Here is a 21,515-nt window from a genome sequence, read left to right as displayed (position 1 = left end):
CGACTGGAGTAAGTAAGTTCACTGGTGAATTGAAGCCTGACACTTGGCTTGAGGATTACCAAGTAGCTGTTCAGTTTGGAGGAGTTAGCACGAGTGTTTGTCAGAAAGTTCGAGGGAACATGCAAACGACCTGTAGCATTGTGTGCAAAAACCGAATGAAACTTTGAGGGATTACATCCAGAGGTGGACCACTTTGCATCACACTGTGGAGAATGTGTCTCAGCATCAAGCAGTTTGCGCCTTCAAGGAGGGCATTCGGTATAGAGAGCTTAACCTGAAAATCGGTCGGACGGGAGACATGACCCTGACCCAAATGATGGAAATAGCCACTCGGTACGCAAACAGCGAAGAAGGAGACTGACTCCGCAGCGGCAAAGGCAAACCAGTCGACAAGGATACTGGAGGAGGTAATTTCAATCGGAAGCAGAAGCGCAAAGCGGAACCTGCGGGTCCTGGAGAGGTTGTAGTCGCAACCCAAGGAAAATTTAAGGGAAAGCCTAAAGGGCCTTGGATTCCCAAGAAAGTGAAGGATTCAACAGGGAATGACGTGTTGGATTTGCCATGTCACATTCACATCAAGAAGGATGAAGAGGTAATTTGATTTATCCCAAACATACCACTCGACAGTGTCGAGCCCTTATACAACAATTTCGAGAAAAACAACCCAGTGAGAAAGAGAAGGAATCTGATAAGGATGAGGACAAGGAAGAGGATAATGAAGGATTTCCCAATGTCAATTCCACTTGGGTGATTTTTGCTGACATTGAAAGTAAAAGTTGACTGAAAGTAATCAACAGAGAAGTAAACATGGTTGCTCCGGCAATGACGACGTATCTGAAATGGTCAAAGACTCCCATCACATTCGACCAGTCTGACCACCCTCCGCACGTAGCCACCCCCGGGAGGCAAGCGTTGGCTGTCGACCCAGTCGTTGGGGGCACCCGATTGACCAAACTCTTGATGGATGACGGCAATAGTTTGAACGTTTTGTATGCTGAGACCCTCGAGGGATGGGCATTCCGATGCCCAAGCTCAGCGAAAGCAACATGCAGTTCCATGGAGTTATACCTGGAAAGAAAGCCGATTCACTCGGCCAGATCACTCTTGACGTGGTTTTCGGTGATTCAAAGAATTACCGTAAGGAAATGTTGACATTTGAGGTTGTGGATTTTCACAGTGCCTATCATGCTATCCTGGGCAAAACTGTGTATGCTCATTTCATGGCTCGACCATGTTACGTGTACCTCAAACTCAAAATGCCTGGCCGTAGGGGCGTGATTACAGTCACTGGTAATCGGCAGCAAGCAAAAGAGTGCTTCCAAAAGGGCACGGAGATTGTTGATGAACAGATAGCAACAGTAGAAATGGAAGAATACAAGAAGACTGTAGATCAGAGTGATTTGTTGAGAGCTGAGAAGCCTGCTTCAAAATCTGCATTTTAAGTCATCTGGTGAAACGAAGTCAGTTCATATTCACCCGACTGATGCCAATGCTACTCCGACTCATATTTCAACAACACTCGAAAGCAAATAGGAAGAAGCGCTCATCCAGTTCCTCCGTGAGAACTAGGACATCTTTGCATGGAAAGCTTCTAACATGCCAGGTGTACCCAAAGAACTGGCTGAGCACCATTTACGAGTCGACCCAAAAGCAAAACCTGTCAAAGAGCATCTCCGACAGTCCGCTATGGAGAAAAGAAAGGCAATTGGCGAGGAAGTGGCTCGGCTTCTGGCAGCTGAGTTCATTCGAGAGATTTACCATTGCGAGTGGCTCGCCAATATCAACCGGGCCTGCCCGAAAGATCACTTCCCTCTCCCGCGCATCGATCAAATATTCGACTCTACTATGGGATGTGAGCGGTTGTCCTATCTGGACGCATACTCCGGGTACCATCAGATCCGACTGTACGGACCTGACGAAATAAAAACAACTTTCATCACCCCATTCGGGTGCTGTTGCTATGTTAACATGCCCTTTGGTCTCAAGAATGCTGGTGCCACATTCATGTGCATGATACAGAAGTGCCCGCTCACTCAAATCAGTCGGAATGTGGAAGAATACATGGATGACATTATGGTTAAGTCGCGTAAAGGTTCCCACCTACTGACTGACCTTGCTTAAACATTTACCAATTTGCGAAGATATGATATCAAGCTTAACTTGTCGAAGTGTACATTCAGAGTTCCAGGTGGAAAGTTACTCGGTTTCCTCATTTCCGCTGTGTGCATACACGAGGTCAGAAGCTTACTGGTTGTTTGGCCCGATTCATCTCTCGTCTCGGTGAAAAGGCATTGCCTCTTGACCGATTGATGAAGAAATCTGATAAATTCGAGTGGACTCCTGAAGCTGACGCAGTGTTTGCAGAGCTCAAAACCCTTCTTTCCACCCAGCCTGTGCTTGCTGCTCCAAGCAGCAAAGAGCCTTTATTGCTTTATATTGCAGCCACTGGACAAGTTGTTAGTACAATACTCACGGTCGAGCAGGAAGAAGAAGGTAAAGCCTATAAGGTTCAACGCCTACTGTACTTTATTTCTGAAATCTTAACTCTGTCCAAGCAGAGATATCCGCATTATCAGAAGTTTGTCTATGGAATTTACTTGACCACAAAGAAGGTTGTAGATTGTTTCTCAGGTCACTCTATCATAGTTGTCAGCGATGCTCCATTGTTAGAAATTTTGAACAACAGAGATGCAACTGGTCGAGTGGAAAAATGGGTGATTGAACTCCTTCCGTTGGATATCAAGTTTGAGGCAAAGAAAGCAATCAAGTCCCAAGCAATAGCAGATTTCCTCCTCAAGTGGATCGAATAGCAGCAACCGACTCATGTTCACTCGGAACATTGGACTATGTTCTTTGATGGATCCAAGATGCTGAGTGGTTCTAGCACTGGAGTAGCTCTGGTATCCCCGCGAGGTGACAAACTCAGGTATGTCCTTCAGATTCACTTTGATTCCTCCAATAATGAAGCTGAGTACGAAGCACTTCTGTATGGGTTGCGAATGGGCATTTCACTCGGCGTCCATCGCCTAATGGTCTACAGCGACTCAGATTTGGTGGTCAATCAAGTGATGGAGGACTGGGACGTCAGAAGCGCAGCTATGACTGGTTATTGCAATGTAGTGAGAAAGTTAGCAAAGAAGTTTGAAGGGCTAGAGCTCCACCACATTCCCCGACTGAAGAACCAGGCAGCGGATGACCTGGCAAAGATTGGTTCCAAGCGGGAGCCCATTCCCAGCAATGTATTCTTGGAGCATCTTCACACACCATCAGTTCAAGAGGATCCCTTCACATAACAGCCCCCGCAACCTAAGAGTTCTACTGATCCGACTGAAGTTGAAATCCCAGCTGTGGTCGACTTAATCATGGAAGTTTTGGTTGTCATTCCTGACTGGACAGTGCCGTATATCGCATATATTCTCAGGAAAGAGCTTCCAGAAGATGAAGATGAAGCAAGACAGATTGTCCGTCGATCCAAAGCCTTCACTGTGATAAGTGGTCGACTATACAGGGACAGTGTGACTGGAGTTGCTCGACGATGCATTACCCCAGAGGAAGATCGAATGATCCACAATGATATCCACTCGGGGACCTGTGGTCACCATGCGTCCTCTCGGACAACCGTGGCCAAAGCATACCGAGCAGGTTTTTACTGGTCACGAGCAAATGAAATGGCAAAAGAAATAGTCGACAAGTGTGAGGGCTGCCAGTTCTATTCCAACATGTCTCACAAGCCCGCTTCAGCTTTGAAGACCATTCCACTCGTCTGGCCATTTGCTGTTTGCGGGTCGGATATGGTTGGACCCCCGAGGACTGGCAGAAGTGGTTTCACGCACCTGCTTGTTGTATTCGACAAGTTCACTAAATGGATTGAAGCCAAACCCATCAAGAACCTCGACTCGGGTACCGTCGTTAACTTCATCAATTAGTAAACATTCAGATATTGAGTCCCGCACAGCATCATCACAGACAATGGTTAACACTTTGATTCAGATGAGTTCAGAGCTTTCTGCGCTTCTTAAGGCATCCGGGTCTACTATGCTTCAGTCGCTCACCCATAATCGAATGGACAAGTAGAAAGAGCAAATGGTTTGATCCTCCAAGGGTTGAAGCCTAGATTAATGTGCGACCTCAAGCGTGCGGCTGGTGCCTGGGTAGATGAGTTACCATCAGTACTGTCGGGTCTAAGAACAACGCCAAATCGGTCGACTGGCCGGACTCCCTTCTTCATGGTCTATGGAACCAAAGCCGTGCTGCCGACTGATTTACTCCACAATGCCCCGCGAGTAGAGCTTTTCTCAGAGGCAGAAGTTGAACAAGCCCAGCAAGACGCCGTTGATCTTCTGGAAGTGGAAAGGGAAATGGCCCTGTTCAGGTCGGCCATTTATCAGCAAGACCTTTGTCAGTTCCACGCTAGAAACATAAGAGGTCGAGCATTTCAGGAAGGGGCCCTGGTTCACCAAGTGGATCAGCAACGACCACACAAGCTTGCTCCCACCTGGGAAGGCCCTTCATCATCACCAAAGTGCTCCACAATGGAGCATACCACCTGTACGATGTGGAACACAAGAAAGACGAGCCACGCGCTTGGAATGCGGAGCTTCTCCGCCATTTTAACACTAAAGCATTCAGACTGTTGAGATGTAATAAGAAGTACCTTTCAGTTTGTTTATCAAAGACATGTGTCGGTGTCAAAACCGGCGGATTTCGGGTAGGGGGTCCCGAACTGTGCGTCAAGGCCATATGGTAACAGGAGACAAGGGACATGATGTTTTTACCCAGGTTCGGGCCCTCTCGATCGAGGTAATACCCTACTCCTGCTTGATTAATATTGATGATATGGGTAGTACAAGAGTAGATCTACCACAAGATCAAGGAGGCTAAACCCTAGAAGCTAGCCTATGGTATGATTATTGTATATGGAGTTGATGTCCTATGGACTACAACCCTCCGGTTTATATAGACACCGGATAGGGTTAGGGTTACACAGAGTCGGTTACAATGGTAGGAGATCTTGAATATTCGCATCGCCAAGCTTGCCTTCCACGCCAAGGAAAGTCCCATCCGGACACGGGACGAAGTCTTCAATCTTGTATCTTCATATTCCTGGAGTCCGGCTGAAGGTATAGTCCGGCTACCCGAACACCCCCTAATCCAGGACTCCCTCAGTAGCCCCTGAACTAGGCTTCAATGACGGCGAGTCCAGCGCGCAGATTGTCTTCGGCATTGCAAGGCGGGTTCCTCCTCCAAGTCCTTCATAGAAGATTGTAAACACCAAGAGTAGTCTCCGGCTCTGCAAAATAAGTTTCCACATATTGCCATAGAGAGAATAATATTAACACAAATCAAATTTGCTAATGCATTCCGCAGTGCGTCATCACACTACGGCCAAGTCCTTTACTCGAATCGTTTTTACTTTTCCACCTCAGCATGTTTTGCGAGGCGGTTTCCTTGACACGTCTTGTCAAAGCAGAGATCGTGTACCCCCTTTTACGAGATTCTCATCAATACGGACGTGGGTAACCCAACCGCGCCCGTTAGCACGTTTCCTCGATCAAAGACGAGTCTCGAACGGTTACGGGGAGGGCTCTTGGTATTCAACCCCTTATAAAGAGACCAAGGCCTTACTCCTTTTTTCAATCTCAAGCGAGTTCGCCCGTCGCCTCGAGTTCCAACACCCTAGGCTCCAGATTCCAGGCGCTTCGGACTTTCGACAATGTCCGGTTCTGACCTTCAAGGCCGATGGACGCCCTCCTCCGTCACGGAGGAGGACGTACTAAAGTTGAGGGAGGCTAAGTTCCTGACCGACGAAATTTTGCATAGGTTGCTTGCTCAAGGGCAGGTCATTCCCAGTCCCCAGCCTGGTGAGAGCGTGGTGTTCATGTCTCACTTCCTTCGGGGGTTGGGCTTCCCAATGGATCCCTTTGTGAGGGGACTGCTGTATTATGCGCTCGAATTCCATGACTTAGCTCCGGAGTCCATCCTACATATCTCCTCGTTTATTGTCGTGTGTGAAGCGTTCCTCCGTGTTACCCCTCACTTCCGATTATGGCTCAAGACCTTCAAAGTGGAGCCGAAGATGATCAAGGGACGGCACGCAGAGTGCGGAGGCGCTGTTATAAGCAAAAATGCTGATGCTCCATGGCCCGAGGGCTCTTTTCAAGAGGAGCTAGGCTTGTGGCAACGAGAATGGTTTTATATCACCGCTCCCCAGAGCACCAAGTGGGTGGCGCCTCCTGCCTTTCGCTCGGGTCCCCCACCACGGCTAGCCTCATGGGTCAACAGAGGTTAGATTGGGGTTTGCCCAAAGACGTGCCCTTGTTACAGGGCCGCATTAAGGATCTCTTGGAAGGAGACCTTAGCCTGGTCAAGGTGACGCAGGTCATGCTGATTCGTCGAATATTGCCTGGCAAACGTCGCCCCCTTCGCCTGTGGGAGTTTAATCCAGAGGGACCGCGAGCTCTCTAGAATTTCATGGGCGCAACACCCGCAGAGATGTATAAACTGGTCTTCGGATCACAAGAGATGTGTCCGGATTTAACCGAGGACGCAGGCCTAAGCTGCAATCGCCCGGATACTCAAGTAAGCAACCTTGTGCCCGGACCTTCTATGCGTATAATTGTCATAAACTTTCCCCTAAAAGAGCCGTCCTTTAAAGCAGGAGTGGATAGCGAAGGCAAAGCTGATCAGGTGTCCGGCTCCCCTTCCCGAAACCAGGCCGGATCCCATGCTGGTCAGGATGCTGGAGATAATGCCTTTGGAGGGGAGCAAGGGGGAGGACAAGGAAACTATGGCCTCCTCGAAGGAGGTTGCTCCGAAGGGAGGAACCGACAATTCCTCTCCTAAGGGGAAGAAGAGAGCCGCCTCTGACGACCCAGAAACCATGGCCTCAAAGCGGGGGAAAAAATCCTCATCAGAGGGTCGACGCCGGGGAGTTCCTTGGCCGGACTACGCCCTCAAGGGGATCAGCCCTCCAGCGAGCCGTAAGTAGAGAAAGATTTTCCTTTTGAGGGATGAGGGAAATCCTTGATTTATATCTGAGAAGATTAACCGAATTTTTACCTTGTAGCTCGAACCTCAGCCCTTCTCAGCAGAGCTCGTCTTCGGGGGATCTCCTTCCGGAGATGATGGAGAGCGGGATGCCTCCCCCTACCGTGCCGCCTAGCGAGGCGGGCGACCCTGAGGTGTCGTCACGGAGGGTTTCTCCGAATCCGGCAGGGGTGGAAGATAGCTATGTGGCCCCCCGAGGTTCTCCGCGTCCGGCCTCCGAAAGAGGTCATGGGACAAGTCCGGCACCGTCTGGTGCTCGGCCGGAGGAGCTAAAGATTCTGCTGGGGCGAGCTTCTATCTCGGAGGAGCACCGTGAATTGATGGGCACGGTGATTGAAAGGATCTCATCCGCAGAGAGCGGATTGCATGAGGCCGTCAAAAGTTTACTGACGGGTTTTGAGGTACATTAGAAAATGTACACTTTTGTCAGTTGCGCATGAATAAGATGCGCCCTGTGTAGATAGTAGCCCCTGAGACTCTGCGTGGCGTCAAGAAGTGACGGCATGCGGAGGATCATAATCCCAGGTCTAAGATGTCGCCTTTGAATGTAGGCGGCAGGGTGTCCGGAATCGAGCCGAACTGATGATTTTGCCGAACTAAAGCGGCAACTGGTCATGGCAGATGCTGACATCGCGCTTGTCAACCTGCGGCTTGGTGAGGCTCAAGGTATGTAATTCCTCGGTCAGCATCAGGTAAGAAGAGTTTTATGCTAGTGTCTTATGATGTCTGTGCTTGACGCAGATGGTGTGGCCGCCGTGGAGAGTCTTAGGGCAGAACTTGCCCGAGCTAAAGAACAAGACAGAGAAAGTGATGCGGCTGCCAAGAAAGCCCTTGAAGAGCTGAGAGCCAAACAGGCTGCTCATTGCCGAAGCAAGGAAGAGATGGACGAGATGGCCGAAAAGTTAAAGAGCGCTGCAGACCGTTGCAGACTTCCTGAGAAAGAAGACCAGGCGAAACAGACGGACTTAGAGAAGGTCGTTGCCAATGCCAAGGACGCGCGCTCTGCGATGAGAGCTGCGAAGGAGGAGCTGCGTCAAGCCAAACAGATTGCGGCTGGAAAGCCCTTTATGCTGCGAAGGAAATTTTGTGATCCGAAGTTTGCTCCGTTGGACCGGATGTGGAGTGTGGAGGATACCTATCTGGATTTGGCAGCGAGTGCTGCTGATGCGACCGAACACTTTCGAGATCAGAAAGATCATGAAGTGGAAAAGCTTTTCTGGTCGCAGTTTCACAATCCAGAGTGTCCACTGGCAGTGGACGATCGTTTGGCTCAATGGGCCGAACCGAATAGGTTGTCCGGACTCGCCATGAAGTACGTCATGGGTCATCTGTGGCCGGGAAGATCGGAGCCAAAGAGTTATTTCAGCTTGGTGCAGCAATTCCTTGACGCGGTGCCGCGTATTAATGCAATGAAGAGGTCAGCATGCATAGAGGGCGCAAGGATGGCTCTTGCCCGTGTCAAGACATACTGGGCAGAGATGGAGACCACCGTTGTTGCGTCCCGAGATTCGGACAAAAGCCGACTACCCTCCGAGCACTATTTTTAGGAAGTCCTTGAAGGCGCTCGTGTAATAGAGACGCAGTGCTCGAAAGATGCAATGTTATGATAGCATATGTAATTATAAAGTAATATTTTGATAAACTATAGTGGCCATTTTATACTTGTGCCTTCAAGTATTGGGAACACCTCCTGTGCAGCCATTTTAAGATATATATATACAAAATCTGAAAGATGGCAGTCGTTGGCTTCAGCCCCCACGCACATAGTGCGGGGGTGCTTGCAGAAGACGCATTTTCACACTTAACCCAACGTCTTGGTCCTACCAAGGAGGTGATAGCGCAGCGGGCCAGGCAACCGGACTATAATGCTTTAACACTTTCACTTAGCCATAGGAGCTTGACAGTGAGACTATTTAGGTAGCCCCTTGGTGGCGACTGTGCTCGCCCGAGTTCAGGGCGCGTATGTGCCTGACCGAGAAGCGGCCCTTCGTTAAAGTGGAGGAATCCGATAGATTCCGATAGGTCATCGAGTGGCTGACCAGTCTCAAGCTACATCATGACAGTCAGTTTTCGGCTTTCTCTACTGAGGTGCTCGCCCGGCCGAACCGGGGCACAATCGCAGAAGTTCTCCTGGTGCTACCTTAGCTGATAGAGCGGAACGTAAGGTAGCCGAATTCAGGAGCCGGGCAACCCAACATTTGACCAAAGACATGATTCGGAGCTGATGCATATAATGCCAAAACTCGCGACGCCGAACACTCCCTAAGGTGTTCGGTCTTTATGAGTGCGGGCGAAATAACACTCCTTATTAAAAAAGCCCCTAGTGTCCAGGTACGTGCAAAAATTCTGACGTGGCCACATGCCAAGACGCCAAGCTCCTCCTTGGTTATATCAGAAAAAACCAGGGGATGTGTAGCAACGAGAGATAGTAAAAAAGGTTTACGCAGGGTCTTAATCTAAAAAGATTCCTTTAGGACGGGTCCCTACTGCACGTCTGCGCATGTGTCCCCGTTGTGCCGTATCCTGGACGGGCGCCGCACGACGTTCATCTGTAAAAGAGAGGAACTGAGTTGAAAACGGGTCGTGCCGAACAAAAGTTTAAAATAAACAAAGTATAAAGTAAAATATATAAAATTGAGCTTTATTGTCTCTTATTGTATATGCATGGAGCCCCTACTGCGGGGGTATATGGCCAGTAAGCCTGCATCAATGATGATTTTGTACCGAACTCCTCTATCCGTGTTCGTGGTCTTTAATTACCTATTTCGAAGTTTTTTGGCCGGTGAGGCCATTTTACTGTGAGGCTGTCAAAGCGGCCGCACAGTCCTCTGCTTGGGGAGGCGCACTTTAGTGCTTCCCCTTCAAAGAGATGATGCCTCGTGGACCGGGCATCTTAAGCGTGAGAGATGCATAATGCGGTATTGCGTTAAAGCGAGCGAAAGCTTCGCGTTCCAGTAGTGCTTGATAGCGACTTGGGAACGGGACGATATGGAAGGTCAGCTTTTCGCGGCGGAAGTTATCGGTAGAGCCGAATATAACTTCGAGCCAAAGAAAACCTGTACAATGGGTGTCCGGACCAGGTGTTACCCCTTGAAAGGAGGTTTTGCTGCGGCGGATTCTTGCTGGGTTTATCCCCATGTGATGGATTGTATCCTGATATATCAGGTTTAGTCCACTGCCGCCGTCCATAAGAACATTTGAAAACTGGAGTCTGCCAATTATTGGATCGAGTATCAAGGCAGTCCAGCCTGCATTCTTGATATTTCTAGAATAATCTAGCTGATTGAAGATGATTGGTTTTGACAACCAGTGGCGGGACCCTTTGTGGGTAGGTCGTGTGGTGCGTACCTTTATGGGTGCCGCACGTTTTGTTATGTGAAGTAAGTTCACTGTTTTTACTTCTTGTGGGAAGTTCTTTTGTTTCCTGGTGCTCTACTTTTGGGGTTCGTCCTCGTCTTCACTTGGTGTGTCGAGCCCCTTGTGTTCGGCATTGAGTCTGCCGGATTGTTTGAAAACCCAGCAATCTCTATGGGTATGGTTAGCAGGCTTTCCGGGAGTACTGTGGATCTGACATATCCTATCCAGGATTTTATTTAAGTTGGATGGGTCGTCCCTGTTATCCTGGAGGGGCCGTTTTGTCTGATTTTGTCGTGAGCCTTTGAATCCGGCATTGACTGCCGTGCTCTTCGGACTTTTTTCCTTAGTCCGGCGACGGTCCTTGTTGCATCGCGGTTTTCCATTTCCATCCCTAGTTTTGGATGTACTTGGGTCGCTGGGGCTGCACCTTGCCAACCAGCTGTCCTCTCCTGCACAAAAGCGGGTCATGAGGCTTGTTAGTGCGGCCATTGTTCTTGGCTTTTCTTGGCCGAGGTGTCTGGCGAGCCATTCGTCTCGGACATTATGCCTGAAAGCTGCTAAGGCTTCGGCATCCGGACAGTCGACTATCTGATTCTTTTTAGTGAGGAATCTGTTCCAGAACTGCCGAGCTGATTCTCCGGGCTGTTGAGTTATGTGACTAAGATCGTCTGCATCCGGAGGGCGGACATAGGTCCCTTGAAAATTTGCTCAGAAAGCATCCTCGAGCTCTTCCCAACTTCTAATTGTGTTTTCAGGAAGGCTTTTAATCCAATGCTGGGCTGGCCCTTTAAGCTTAAGGGGTAAATATTTTATGGCGTGGAGATCATCTCCTCTAGCCATGTGTATGTGGAGGATATAATCCTCGATCCAGACTCCAGGGTCTGTTGTTCCATCATATGCCTCTATGTTTTACGGGTTTGAATCCCTTTGGAAATTCATAGTCCAGGACCTCATTGGTGAAACATAGGGGGTGTGCGGCGCCCCTGTATTTGGGTGTGCCGGATTCTGATGATGGCTTTATTGCATTGCTTACGAGAGCTTGCTTTCTTGGCCCATAAATGGACCTGACTGGGCCATGATGCGAATCCTTAGGTGGGTCGCATGCCGATTTAAGTGCGGCGCCGCTTGCTGCTTTATGGGGTCGTCTATCCGACCGTGTGGCTTTCTTATTTTTTGAATGCGAGGGCTCTAGGGCCTCTTCACCGAATTCAGGCAGTAGCCTTCTTTTCGGATAGCTTTTAGTGCGGCGACCGTCGCCGTATTTATCTACGGTATTGATTACTTTGCTCCATCTAATCCAGAGTGCATCTTCCGCTGTTTTTAGCTTCCGCTTCTGCATTTTCAGGCTACGTGCAGTTGCAACGAGCCTCTCGTGGAGATTCTTCTACCCCGTGGGTTTATCCGGCGTGAGGTCGTCTGGAATGCCGTCTTCGCCGGAGGAGGGATGTTTGGTTTCTCTATCCGTGTTGCCCTGTTCGGACGGTTGCTCTAAGGCCTGCTCGTCGTCTACCGGCTGGTCCTGCTCTATGGCTGGGTTTTTATCAAGGCAGGGCTTGGGTCGGCGTTTATGCCGACGCTTTGATTGCTTTTCGGGGGGTCGATCTCCCGTTCCATCCCCTTTTTCCTCGTTGTCGCTTCCTTTAGGGGTATCCACCATGTATACATCGTGAGATGAGGTGGCTGTCCAATGTCCTATGGGCGTTGGTTCATCGGTATCTCCTGCATCGTCATCCATGCTGTCGATGTCTCCGGAGTCGAAGTTGAGCACGTCGTTTAAATTGTCGACAGTGGCTACCAAGTGGGTGGTGGGTGGGCTTTGAATTTCTTCATCGTCCATATCCCATCCTCGCTGACCGCAGTTCGGCCAGGGCTCTCCTGATAAAGAGAGAGACTTGAGAGAATTCAGGATATCGCAAAAAGGCGAGTGCTGAAAGATGTCCGCGGCGGTGAACTCCATTATTGGCGCCCAATCGGATTCGATCAGCAGGGGCGCGGGGGGTTCGGAGTCCGGAGAGGAGTCCGGATCCTCGGAGTCGTGAGTCACGCGGAGTGTGGGGCCGGCGTTCGGCTCGATCGCCTTTGAGATCGCAGCCCCTGAGGTGATGTGCAACCGCTCATCCTCGATTGACACAACTGGCTCCGAATTAAGGGTCAGAGCTAGTGCGTTTGCAGCCTCTGGGATACTATTCGGTGACAGAGCTAGATCATGCCCCGCGAGACAGTGCGGCGCGCTTGGTTGTGGCTCGAATCCGTCGAAGATCAAATCTCCGCGGATGTCTCCCATGTAGTTTAGGCTTCCAAACCTGACTTGATGGCCAGGGGTGTAGCTTTCGATCTGCTCCAGGTGGCCAAGCGAATTGGCCCGTAGTGCGAAGTCGCCGAAGACGAAGATCTGTCCGGGGAGAAAAGCCTCACCCTGGACCGCATCGTTGTTGATGATCAAAGGAGTCATCGGGCCTAAAGGCGATGACACAGAGGAACTCTCAGTGCGTCAAGGCCGGATGGTAACAGGAGACAAGGGACACGATGTTTTTACCCAGGTTCGGGCCCTCTCGATGGAGGTAATACCCTACTCCTGCTTGATTAATATTGATGATATGGGTAGTACAAGAGTAGATCTACCACGAGATCAAGGAGGCTAAACCCTAGAAGCTAGCCTATGGTATGATTGTTGTATATGGAGTTGATGTCCTACGGACTACAACCCTCCAGTTTATATAGAAACCAGATAGGGTTAGGGTTACACAGAGTCGGTTACAATGGTAGGAGATCTTGAATATTCGCATCGCCAAGCTTGCCTTCCACGCCAAGGAAAGTCCCATCCGGACACGGGATGAAGTCTTCAATCTTGTATCTTCATAGTCCTGGAGTCCGGCTGAAGGTATAGTCCGGCTACCCGAACACCCCCTAATCCAGGACTCCCTGAACATGGTTTTCCAGTCTCCTGAATGATTGTTATTACTTATACATGTGTCCAAAATCCCCAAGTGGGTGGCTTAGCCACGAATCCGATTCGCCTAAGTTTCAAAAACAAAATCCTACCGAGTGAAGAGCAAGCCTCTTACTCAGGGGCTTAGCTGCGAATCCGATTCGCCTAAGATTAAAAATCCCTATCGAGTGAAGAGCAACCCTTTCACTCAGAGGCTTAGCTGTAGTCCCAAACTCTCCTAAGTTAAAAAAATCCTACCGAGTGGAGAGCAAGCCTCTTACTCGGGGGCTTAGCTGTAGTCACGAACTCGCCTAAGTTTAAAAAAAATCCTACCGAGTGCAGAGCAATCCTCTCACTCGGGGGCTTAGCTACAGTCACGTACTCGCCTAAGTTTAAAAAATCCTACCGAGTAGAGAGCAATCCTCCCACTCGGAGGCTTAGCTGCAGTCTCGTACTCGCCTAAGTTTAAATAATCCTACCGAGTGGAGAGCAATCCTCCCACTCGGGGGCTCAGTTGTAGTCCCGTACTCGCCTAAGTTTAAAAATCCTATCGAGTGAAGAGCAACCCTCTCACTCGGAGGCTTAGCTGCAGTCCGTACTCGCCTAAGTTTAAAAATCCTACCTAGTGAATTGCAACCCTCTCACTCGGAGGCTTAGCTGCAGTCCCGTACTCGCCTAAGTTTAAAAATCCTACTGAGTGGAGAGCAATCCTCCCACTAGGGGGCTTAGCTGCAGTCCCTTACTCGCCTAAGTTTAAGAATCCTACCAAGTGAAGAGCAACCCTCTCACTTGGGGGCTTGGTTGCAGTCACGTACTCGCCTAAGTTAACACGCTCCGTCCTGATCCACAAGGACGATGAGGTGCTGGTCGACTGTGACCTTATCCTCAGAGCTGCGGCACAAGTACAACATGCGCTCCATCCTGATCCGCAAGGACGACAAGGTCCAGGCCGACTGCGACCTTATCCTCAGAGCTGCGGCACAAGTACTATGTGTGCTCCATCCTGATCCGCAAGGACGACGAGGTGCAGGTTGACTGTGACCTTATCCTCAGAACTGCGGCACAAGTACAATGTGCGCTCCATCCTGATCCGCAAGGACGATGAGGTGCAGGTCATGGACGGCACCAAGTGCCCTTGTTCATGGTCCACTCGGCTGAGCTGCATCACAGAGTCTGTAACAATTCAGACTGAAGAATCAAGTTCCACTCAGAGTCAAGAGATTCAAAAACAACAAAGTTCAGACAAATCCTATGAGGTTCCAGACTGAAGATTAAAGTACTCTGGCATCAGGCCCAAAGGAGTTTAACGGTTACAAAACCACTCGGCATACCGAGGCAAATTTAATCGGATCATAAAAAGTTTGTTCACTCTGCAGGAGGAGGACTGCAGGCTCGACGAAATCATCCAGGTCGATTCCATCTGCAATTCGAGTAGCAACAGCAATGAAAGTCTCCATAAAAGATTGGAAGTCAAGTCTCTTGGTGTTGGCAACCTTGATCGTTGCTAACTTCTCTTCTTTGGCCTCCTTGCAATGGACATGAACAAGAGACAAAGCTACATCAGCACCACATCGAGCAGACGATTTCTTCCATTCCCGCACTTGACCGGGGATCTCATTGAGTCGAGTCATCAAAGACTCGAGATCATTTTGGAGTGTCTCCTTTGGCGAAAGTGTCATGTCGATCTGTGACACCGCACCCTTCAGTCGAGTGAGGTAGTCTGTAACACTGGCAAGGCGGGATTCTAGTCGAAGCACGTTCATGGCAGCTTCATCCTTGACAGGGGAATTGATGGGGTCCAAGCTTATCTCGATTTGCCCAGTTTCTTCCTCAAAGTTTTGACAGAATTCTACAATCACAAAGAATTAATGAGTCAACTGTTTATAGTGAATCGACGATAGCAAATCAGTTGGACAAGGAAAGATACCTTCAAGCATAAGTAATAACTACTTGGCGAGTGCCCCAGATAAGCCTCCAGGTCATTTCTCTTACAAGATATGTCCTCAATCTTGTCATTCAAAGCTACTTTGTCCTTCTTCAGACGGGCCACTTCTCTATTAGCTTCGACAAGAGCAGTCTACAGCTTGGCGTTATCTTGCTGTAGCGCCCTGACTGAATCCAGCTTCTTATCAGCGAGTGTTGTTTTCTCCTAAGTCTCCTTCTGCACTGCGGCAAGATCAAGGTCCTTCTGTGCCAAAGCCTGCCTCATTTTCTCTAAAAAATATACATATACAACAAACAAGCACTTAGTTCAGAGAGAAGAATGAGGAGATGACTTGAGAGACAACCCAAATCCTATAGTCGACAAGTTTTTACCTTCCATACCAGCTGTTTCATCTTTGGCCTTCTGCAAGTTCTGCTTAGCCAACTCCAAGTCATGGCTGAGCTGTCTCTACTTCTCCTCGAATTCAGCAAATTTGGAGATGAGCTCACAGGATTTTTGAAGTCTGTAAAAAGATACATCAGGGGACAGAATGAAAAAGATTATTCACTTCCGAGTGAAAAGAATTCTAAGACTACTGTAGAATCAAACATTCAACAGTAGTCTCGGGGACTACACCCAGCGGGTGCACTTAGCATGCCCCCACTGGTCCAGGTTCCACTCGACACGGCCCGTCCAAACTGAGTGAAAAAGAAAGAAAGAAGAGGCAACAGTTATTCTCAGACCACAACCGACTGCCCGCAGTCGACCGCGGTCTCAGGGACTACACCCAATGGGTGCACTCAGCGTGCCCCCACTGGTTCAGGTCCCACTCGACATGGTCCACCCAGACCGAGTGGAAGAACTGAAGAACAAGATATTTCTATCAAGACCCCCGCTGAATCACACATTCGACAACGGCCTCGGGGACTACACCCAGTGGGTGCACTATGCCTGCCCCCACTAGTCTAAAGTTACAATCAACAGAACCTAGTTGACTCAACTAGAAAAACTACTCGGCATAAATTGAAACACCTAGTGGGTGTACAGATGCGAAGTATAGAGTGAGAAATGGATGCACAATGAAAAGTTTTCAGGTAGCATATCCTAACAGAACAAGCGTCAAGCTAGGAGATCAGTTGGAAACCAACTAACCTGGACATTGGCTTGGAGGGTTGCACAGCATCATAGGCAGCTTGGCTGGTCTCGTGCACTGTCTTCATCCGCTCCATCATCAGGCCTGCTTGGCATATAGCTTCCGTAGCAGCGCTTGCCTGGTCCTCCGGAACATGATGGGTGACGAACAGCGGAGACGGTGGTTCAGTCGCGGTAGCTTGAGGATCCGAGGCATGGTGTTGGATAGATGAAATAGGGACTTGTGTAGTCGACGACTCAGGGAGGTCACTCGACACTGGAACAACAAAATTAATAGAAGTCCGTTCAGGTCTCCGGACTGCCGAATCACTGGTTCTGTCACCGGCCTCGACTGGGACATCTTGCTTGCTGGTGCCTACCTGCTCTAAGTCCTGCCCCTCCTCTCCATTGGTCTCTGTGGCACATCTTCATCATCATCTGGAAGTTCAATAACATTGGGTGGAGCAGCAAAGCAATCAATTGCAAGAGTTCAGTCGACTGTCAAAATGGGTGATAAAGTAAAGACAAGATGACAAGAGTTATACCCGCGTTAGAGGTGACTGTGTCTTCCATCTCCTCGTCATCATCATCCTGGAAAATAGAAGTCTGAGAGGCAGCACTGCAAATTTCGAATTCACTCGGTTAAAACATGAAAGTGAATCGACCAAAGATCGAGTCATGCAAAAACTAAGAGGTCGCACACAATAATTACCCAGAAGGGATGGGACGACCACTTTAATCTTGGGAAGGGACTTCCGGGGCTTTGATGGTGCGAGTTTGGGGTGCTTCAGGGCTTTCTTAGTCGGCACAGGAGAACATGTTCGAGTGCGCTTTGACGCCTGTCCAGTCGGTGGAGTCGCTTTGCCACGAACACTTGTTGGGTCCTGCCTCTGCTCGAGTCCAGTTGCGTCTTTCCGTGCAAGGTGGAGAGTCGACCTCCTCACCACTACTCGAGTCTTTACTTTCCTCCTCTCCTCCTCCGTTAGAATGCCATTCACCGCTGTCGCCTCCACTCGCCTCTCCCTCCTGCTCCTGCTCTTCGTTGGGCATCGAATACATCTTAGTGTAGATCTGCAAGGCACAAAGTCGAGTGGATATCAATCGGTTTCAAGAACAAATACATGTCAGAACAAAAGACACTTGGAAGAAAGCAGACATACCTTGTCGGGTTCGTTGGTGTTGTCGAGTGGAAGAATCCTCCTAGACCCCCTGGGGTTGTCTTTGTTGCCAGTAATTGTTGGGGAATGTAGTAATTTCAAAAAATTTCCTACGCACACGCAAGATCATGGTGATGCATAGCAACGAGAGGGGAGAGTGGAGCCCACGTACCCTCGTAGACCCTTAAGCGGAAGCGTTATGACAACACGGTTGACGTAGTCATACGTCTTCATGATGGACCGATCCTCAGTACCGTACGTACGGCACCTCCGCGTCAGCACACGTTCAGCTCGGTGACGTCCCGCGAACTGACGATCCAGTAGAGCTCGGGGAAGAGTTTCATCAGCACAACGGCGTGGTGACGATGTTGATGAAGCTACCGTTGCATGGCTTCGCCTAAGAACCGCTACAGTATGACCGATGTGGATTATGGTGGAGGGGGGCACCGCACACGGCTGGGAGAGATCAATGATCAACTTGTGTGTCTAGAGGTGCCCCCTGCCCCCGTATATAAAGGAGCAAGGGGGAGGTCATCCAGCCCTAGAGGGCGTGCCAGGAGGAGGAATCCTCCTCCTAGTAGGAGTAGGATTCCCCTCTTTCCTACTCCTACTAGGAGGGGGAAAGGAAGGGGGAGAAGGATAAGGAAAGGAGGGTGCCGCCCCCCCCCTCTCCTAGTACAATTCGGACCAGAGGGGGTGGGGTACGCGGCCTACCCTGGCCGGCCCCTCTCACTCTCCACTAGGGCCCAACAAGGCCCATAACCCTCAGGGGGTTCCGGTAACCCCTCCGGCACTCCGGTAAAATCATGATATCACCCAGAACTCTTCCGATGTCCAAATGTAGGCTTACAATTAATCAATCTTTATGTCTCGACCATTTCGAGACTCCTCGTCATGTCCGTGATCATATCCGGGACTCCTAACTACCTTTGGTACATCAAAACATATAAACTCATAATACCGATCGTCACAGAACTTTAAGTGTACGGACCATACGGGTTCGAGAACTATGTAGACATGACCGAGACATGCCTCCAGTCAATAACCAATAGCGGAGCCTGGATGCTCATATTGGTTCCTACATATTCTACGAAGATCTTTATTGGTCGAACCGCATAACAATATACGTTGTTCCCTTTGTCATCGGTATGTTACTTGCCCGAGATTCGATCGTCGGTATCCCAATATCTAGCTCAATCTCGTTACCGGCAAGTCTCTTTACTCGTTCAGTAATGCAACATCCCACAACTAACTCATTAGTCACATTGCTTGCAAGGCTTATAGTGATGTGCACTACCGAGAGGGCGCAGAGATCCTCTCCGACAATCGGAGTGACAAATCCTATTCTTGATCTATGTCAACTCCACAAACACCATCGGAGACAACTGTAGAGAACCATTATAATCACCCAGTTACGTTGTGACGTTTGGTAGCACACAAAGTGTTCCTCCAGTATTCGGGAGATGCATAATCTCATAGTCATAGGAACATATATAAGTAATGAAGAAAGTAGTAGCAGTAAACTTAAACAACCAAGTGCTAAGCTAACGAAATGCGTCAAGTCAATCACATCATTCTCCTAATGATGTGATCCCATTGATCAAATAACAGCTCATGTCTATGGCTAGGAAACTTAACCATCTTTGATCAATGAGCTAGTCAAGTAGAGGCATACTAGTGATACTATGTTTGTCTATGTATTCACACATGTATTATGTTTTCGGTTAATACAATTCTAGCATGAATAATAAACATTTATCATGAAATAAGGAAATAAATAATAACTTTATTATTGCCACTAGGGAATATTTCCTTCAGTAATACCTTACAACCACTGTGCCACCGTCCTCTTGTCAACTTCCTCCGGGTGGATCCGAGTGCTGTCTTCAATACCCGAATACATCCACATTGGATGGTCACGGGCTTGGTGTGGCTGGATGTGTCGACTAAGGAACACCTCTAGCAAGTCCATGCTAGTCAAACCGCCGGGGACAAGTTGGACTACTTGCTCAACCAACATATTCACCTCCACTTTCCCAGCTGGAGTCACTCCCAAGGGAGAAGGCTTCTCAACTCGTCCTGTGGAAACCGGGGGAAGGACAGTCGACTGACCCGGGGTGGGTTGGTCCTTACAATAGAACCAGGTCGACTGCTACCCTCTGACTAACTCAGGAGGAATCATAGCACGTAAAGCGCTTTTATTCCTCATCTGGATCCCTAGACCTCCACACATCTGGATCACGTGTGTCCTCTCATCACTCGGATTGGCCTTTTTTACAGACTGAGAATGACAGGTGAAAATGTGTTTGAAGAGACCCCAGTGCAGTCAATACCCTCAAAAGTTCTCACACATGGACACGTATGCAGCAAGGTATGTGATGGTGTTGGGAGAAAAGTTATGAAGTTGGGCTCCAAAATTTTTTAGAAAACCCTGGAAGAAAGGATGGGAAGAAAAGAGAAACCGCGGTTGACGTGGGTCGCAAGAAGGACACACTCACCCTCTTGTGGTCGCGGATCGGTCTCGTCCTTCGGAAGTCACCAAGAATCATGGGGAATTAGGCCCCCCTCAGCCAGATCCTCCATATCTTCTCGCTGGATCATCGACCGGATCTAGTCGCCCTGGGTCCAGTCGGGCGGCAGACCAGTTCTCGACAACGACCCTCCCCGGCTTGTCTTCTTCCCCTTAGCCTTCGCCGTCTCCTTCTTTGCGCGCTCCAGAGCCGTCATCTTGTCCTTCCCTAATGCAGTAGGTTGAGCTTGGACTGGGCGGCGGCGCCAAGGGCAGAGGCAGATGTAGTGGAGAAGCAGAGGAAGAGGGGGAAAATGAGGTGCATTGTGCAAAGACACTGGCCCGGGCGCCTTATATGGTCCTATTCCCCGAGTGACTAAATTGTGGACCCAGGAAATCCTGTCAGATCCCACAACAGTCGCGCGCTCGATACGTGGCAAAAGAGGTGACATGAGAATCAAGGCGCCCCTGCCTAATCCGCCCTGCTTAATGCGACTCTCTCCGTCCTGCGCGCTTCTCCAGATTTCGAATACCGCGAGATCCGGGAACGGCAGCGCAATCGATCACGCCAAAGATTTTATGCCATATCAACATTCTAAGCTTATTAGCTAAAGTTCACTCGACAACTGAGGGAGCCGTGGATTAGGGGGTCTCCGGACAGCCGGACTATATCCTTTGGCCGAACTGTTGGGCTATGAAGATACAAGATTGAAGACTTCGTCCCGTGTCCGGATGGGACTCTACTTGGCGTGGAAGGCAAGCTAGGCAATACGGATATGCATATCTCCTCCTTTGTAACCGACCTTGTGTAACCCTAGCCTCCTCCGGTGTCTATATAAACCGGAGGGTTTTAGTCCGTAGGACAACATACAATCATACCATAGTCTAGCTTCTAGGGTTTAGCCTCTCCGATCTCGTGGTAGATCAACTCTTGTACTACTCATATTATCAAGAATAATCAAGCAGGACATATGGTTTTACCTCCATCTAGAGGGCCCGAACCTGGGTAAAACATCATGTCCCCTGCCTCCTGTTACCATCCGCCTTAGACGCACAGTTCGGGACCCCCGACCCGAGATCCGCCGGTTTTGACACCGACATTGGTGCTTTCATTGAGACTTCCTCTATGTCATCACCGTTAGGTTTGATGGCTCCTTCGATCATCGATAGCGATGCGGTCCAGGGTGAGAATTTTCTTCCCGGACAGATCTTTGTATTCGGCAGCTTCGCACTGCGGGCCAACTCGCTTGGCCATCTAGAGCAGATCAAGAGTTACGCCCCTGGCCACCAGGTCAGGTTTGGAAGCTTAAACTACACAGCCGACAACCGTGGAGACTTGATCTTTGACATATTCGAGCCCCTGCCGAGTGCGCCGCACGGTCACGATGAGCATGATTTAGCTCTACCATCGGACACTGTTCAGGAGACCGCAACGGCAACCGCTTCGACCCTCAATTCAGG

The 21,515-nt window shown here is 49.5% G+C and overlaps 1 protein-coding gene across 1 annotated transcript; it reads left to right on the top strand.

The window, feature by feature from the left end:
- The first annotated feature begins 1,010 nt into the window (after positions 1-1,010).
- Positions 1,011-1,442, top strand: LOC147984847 (uncharacterized). The gene has a single exon (XM_087541285.1). It carries the CDS (start codon positions 1,011-1,013, stop codon positions 1,440-1,442), a length of 432 nt encoding a protein of 143 aa, XP_087397411.1.
- Positions 1,443-21,515: the final 20,073 nt, after the last annotated feature.

This window comes from Triticum urartu, chromosome 2A (assembly GCF_056163025.1).
Source record: "Triticum urartu cultivar PI428250 chromosome 2A, HENAU_Tu73, whole genome shotgun sequence".
Classification (NCBI taxonomy): Eukaryota; Viridiplantae; Streptophyta; class Magnoliopsida; order Poales; family Poaceae; genus Triticum; species Triticum urartu.
The sequence above is the reverse complement of the archived record's forward strand: the minus strand, read 5'-3'. Positions and strand labels throughout refer to the sequence as shown.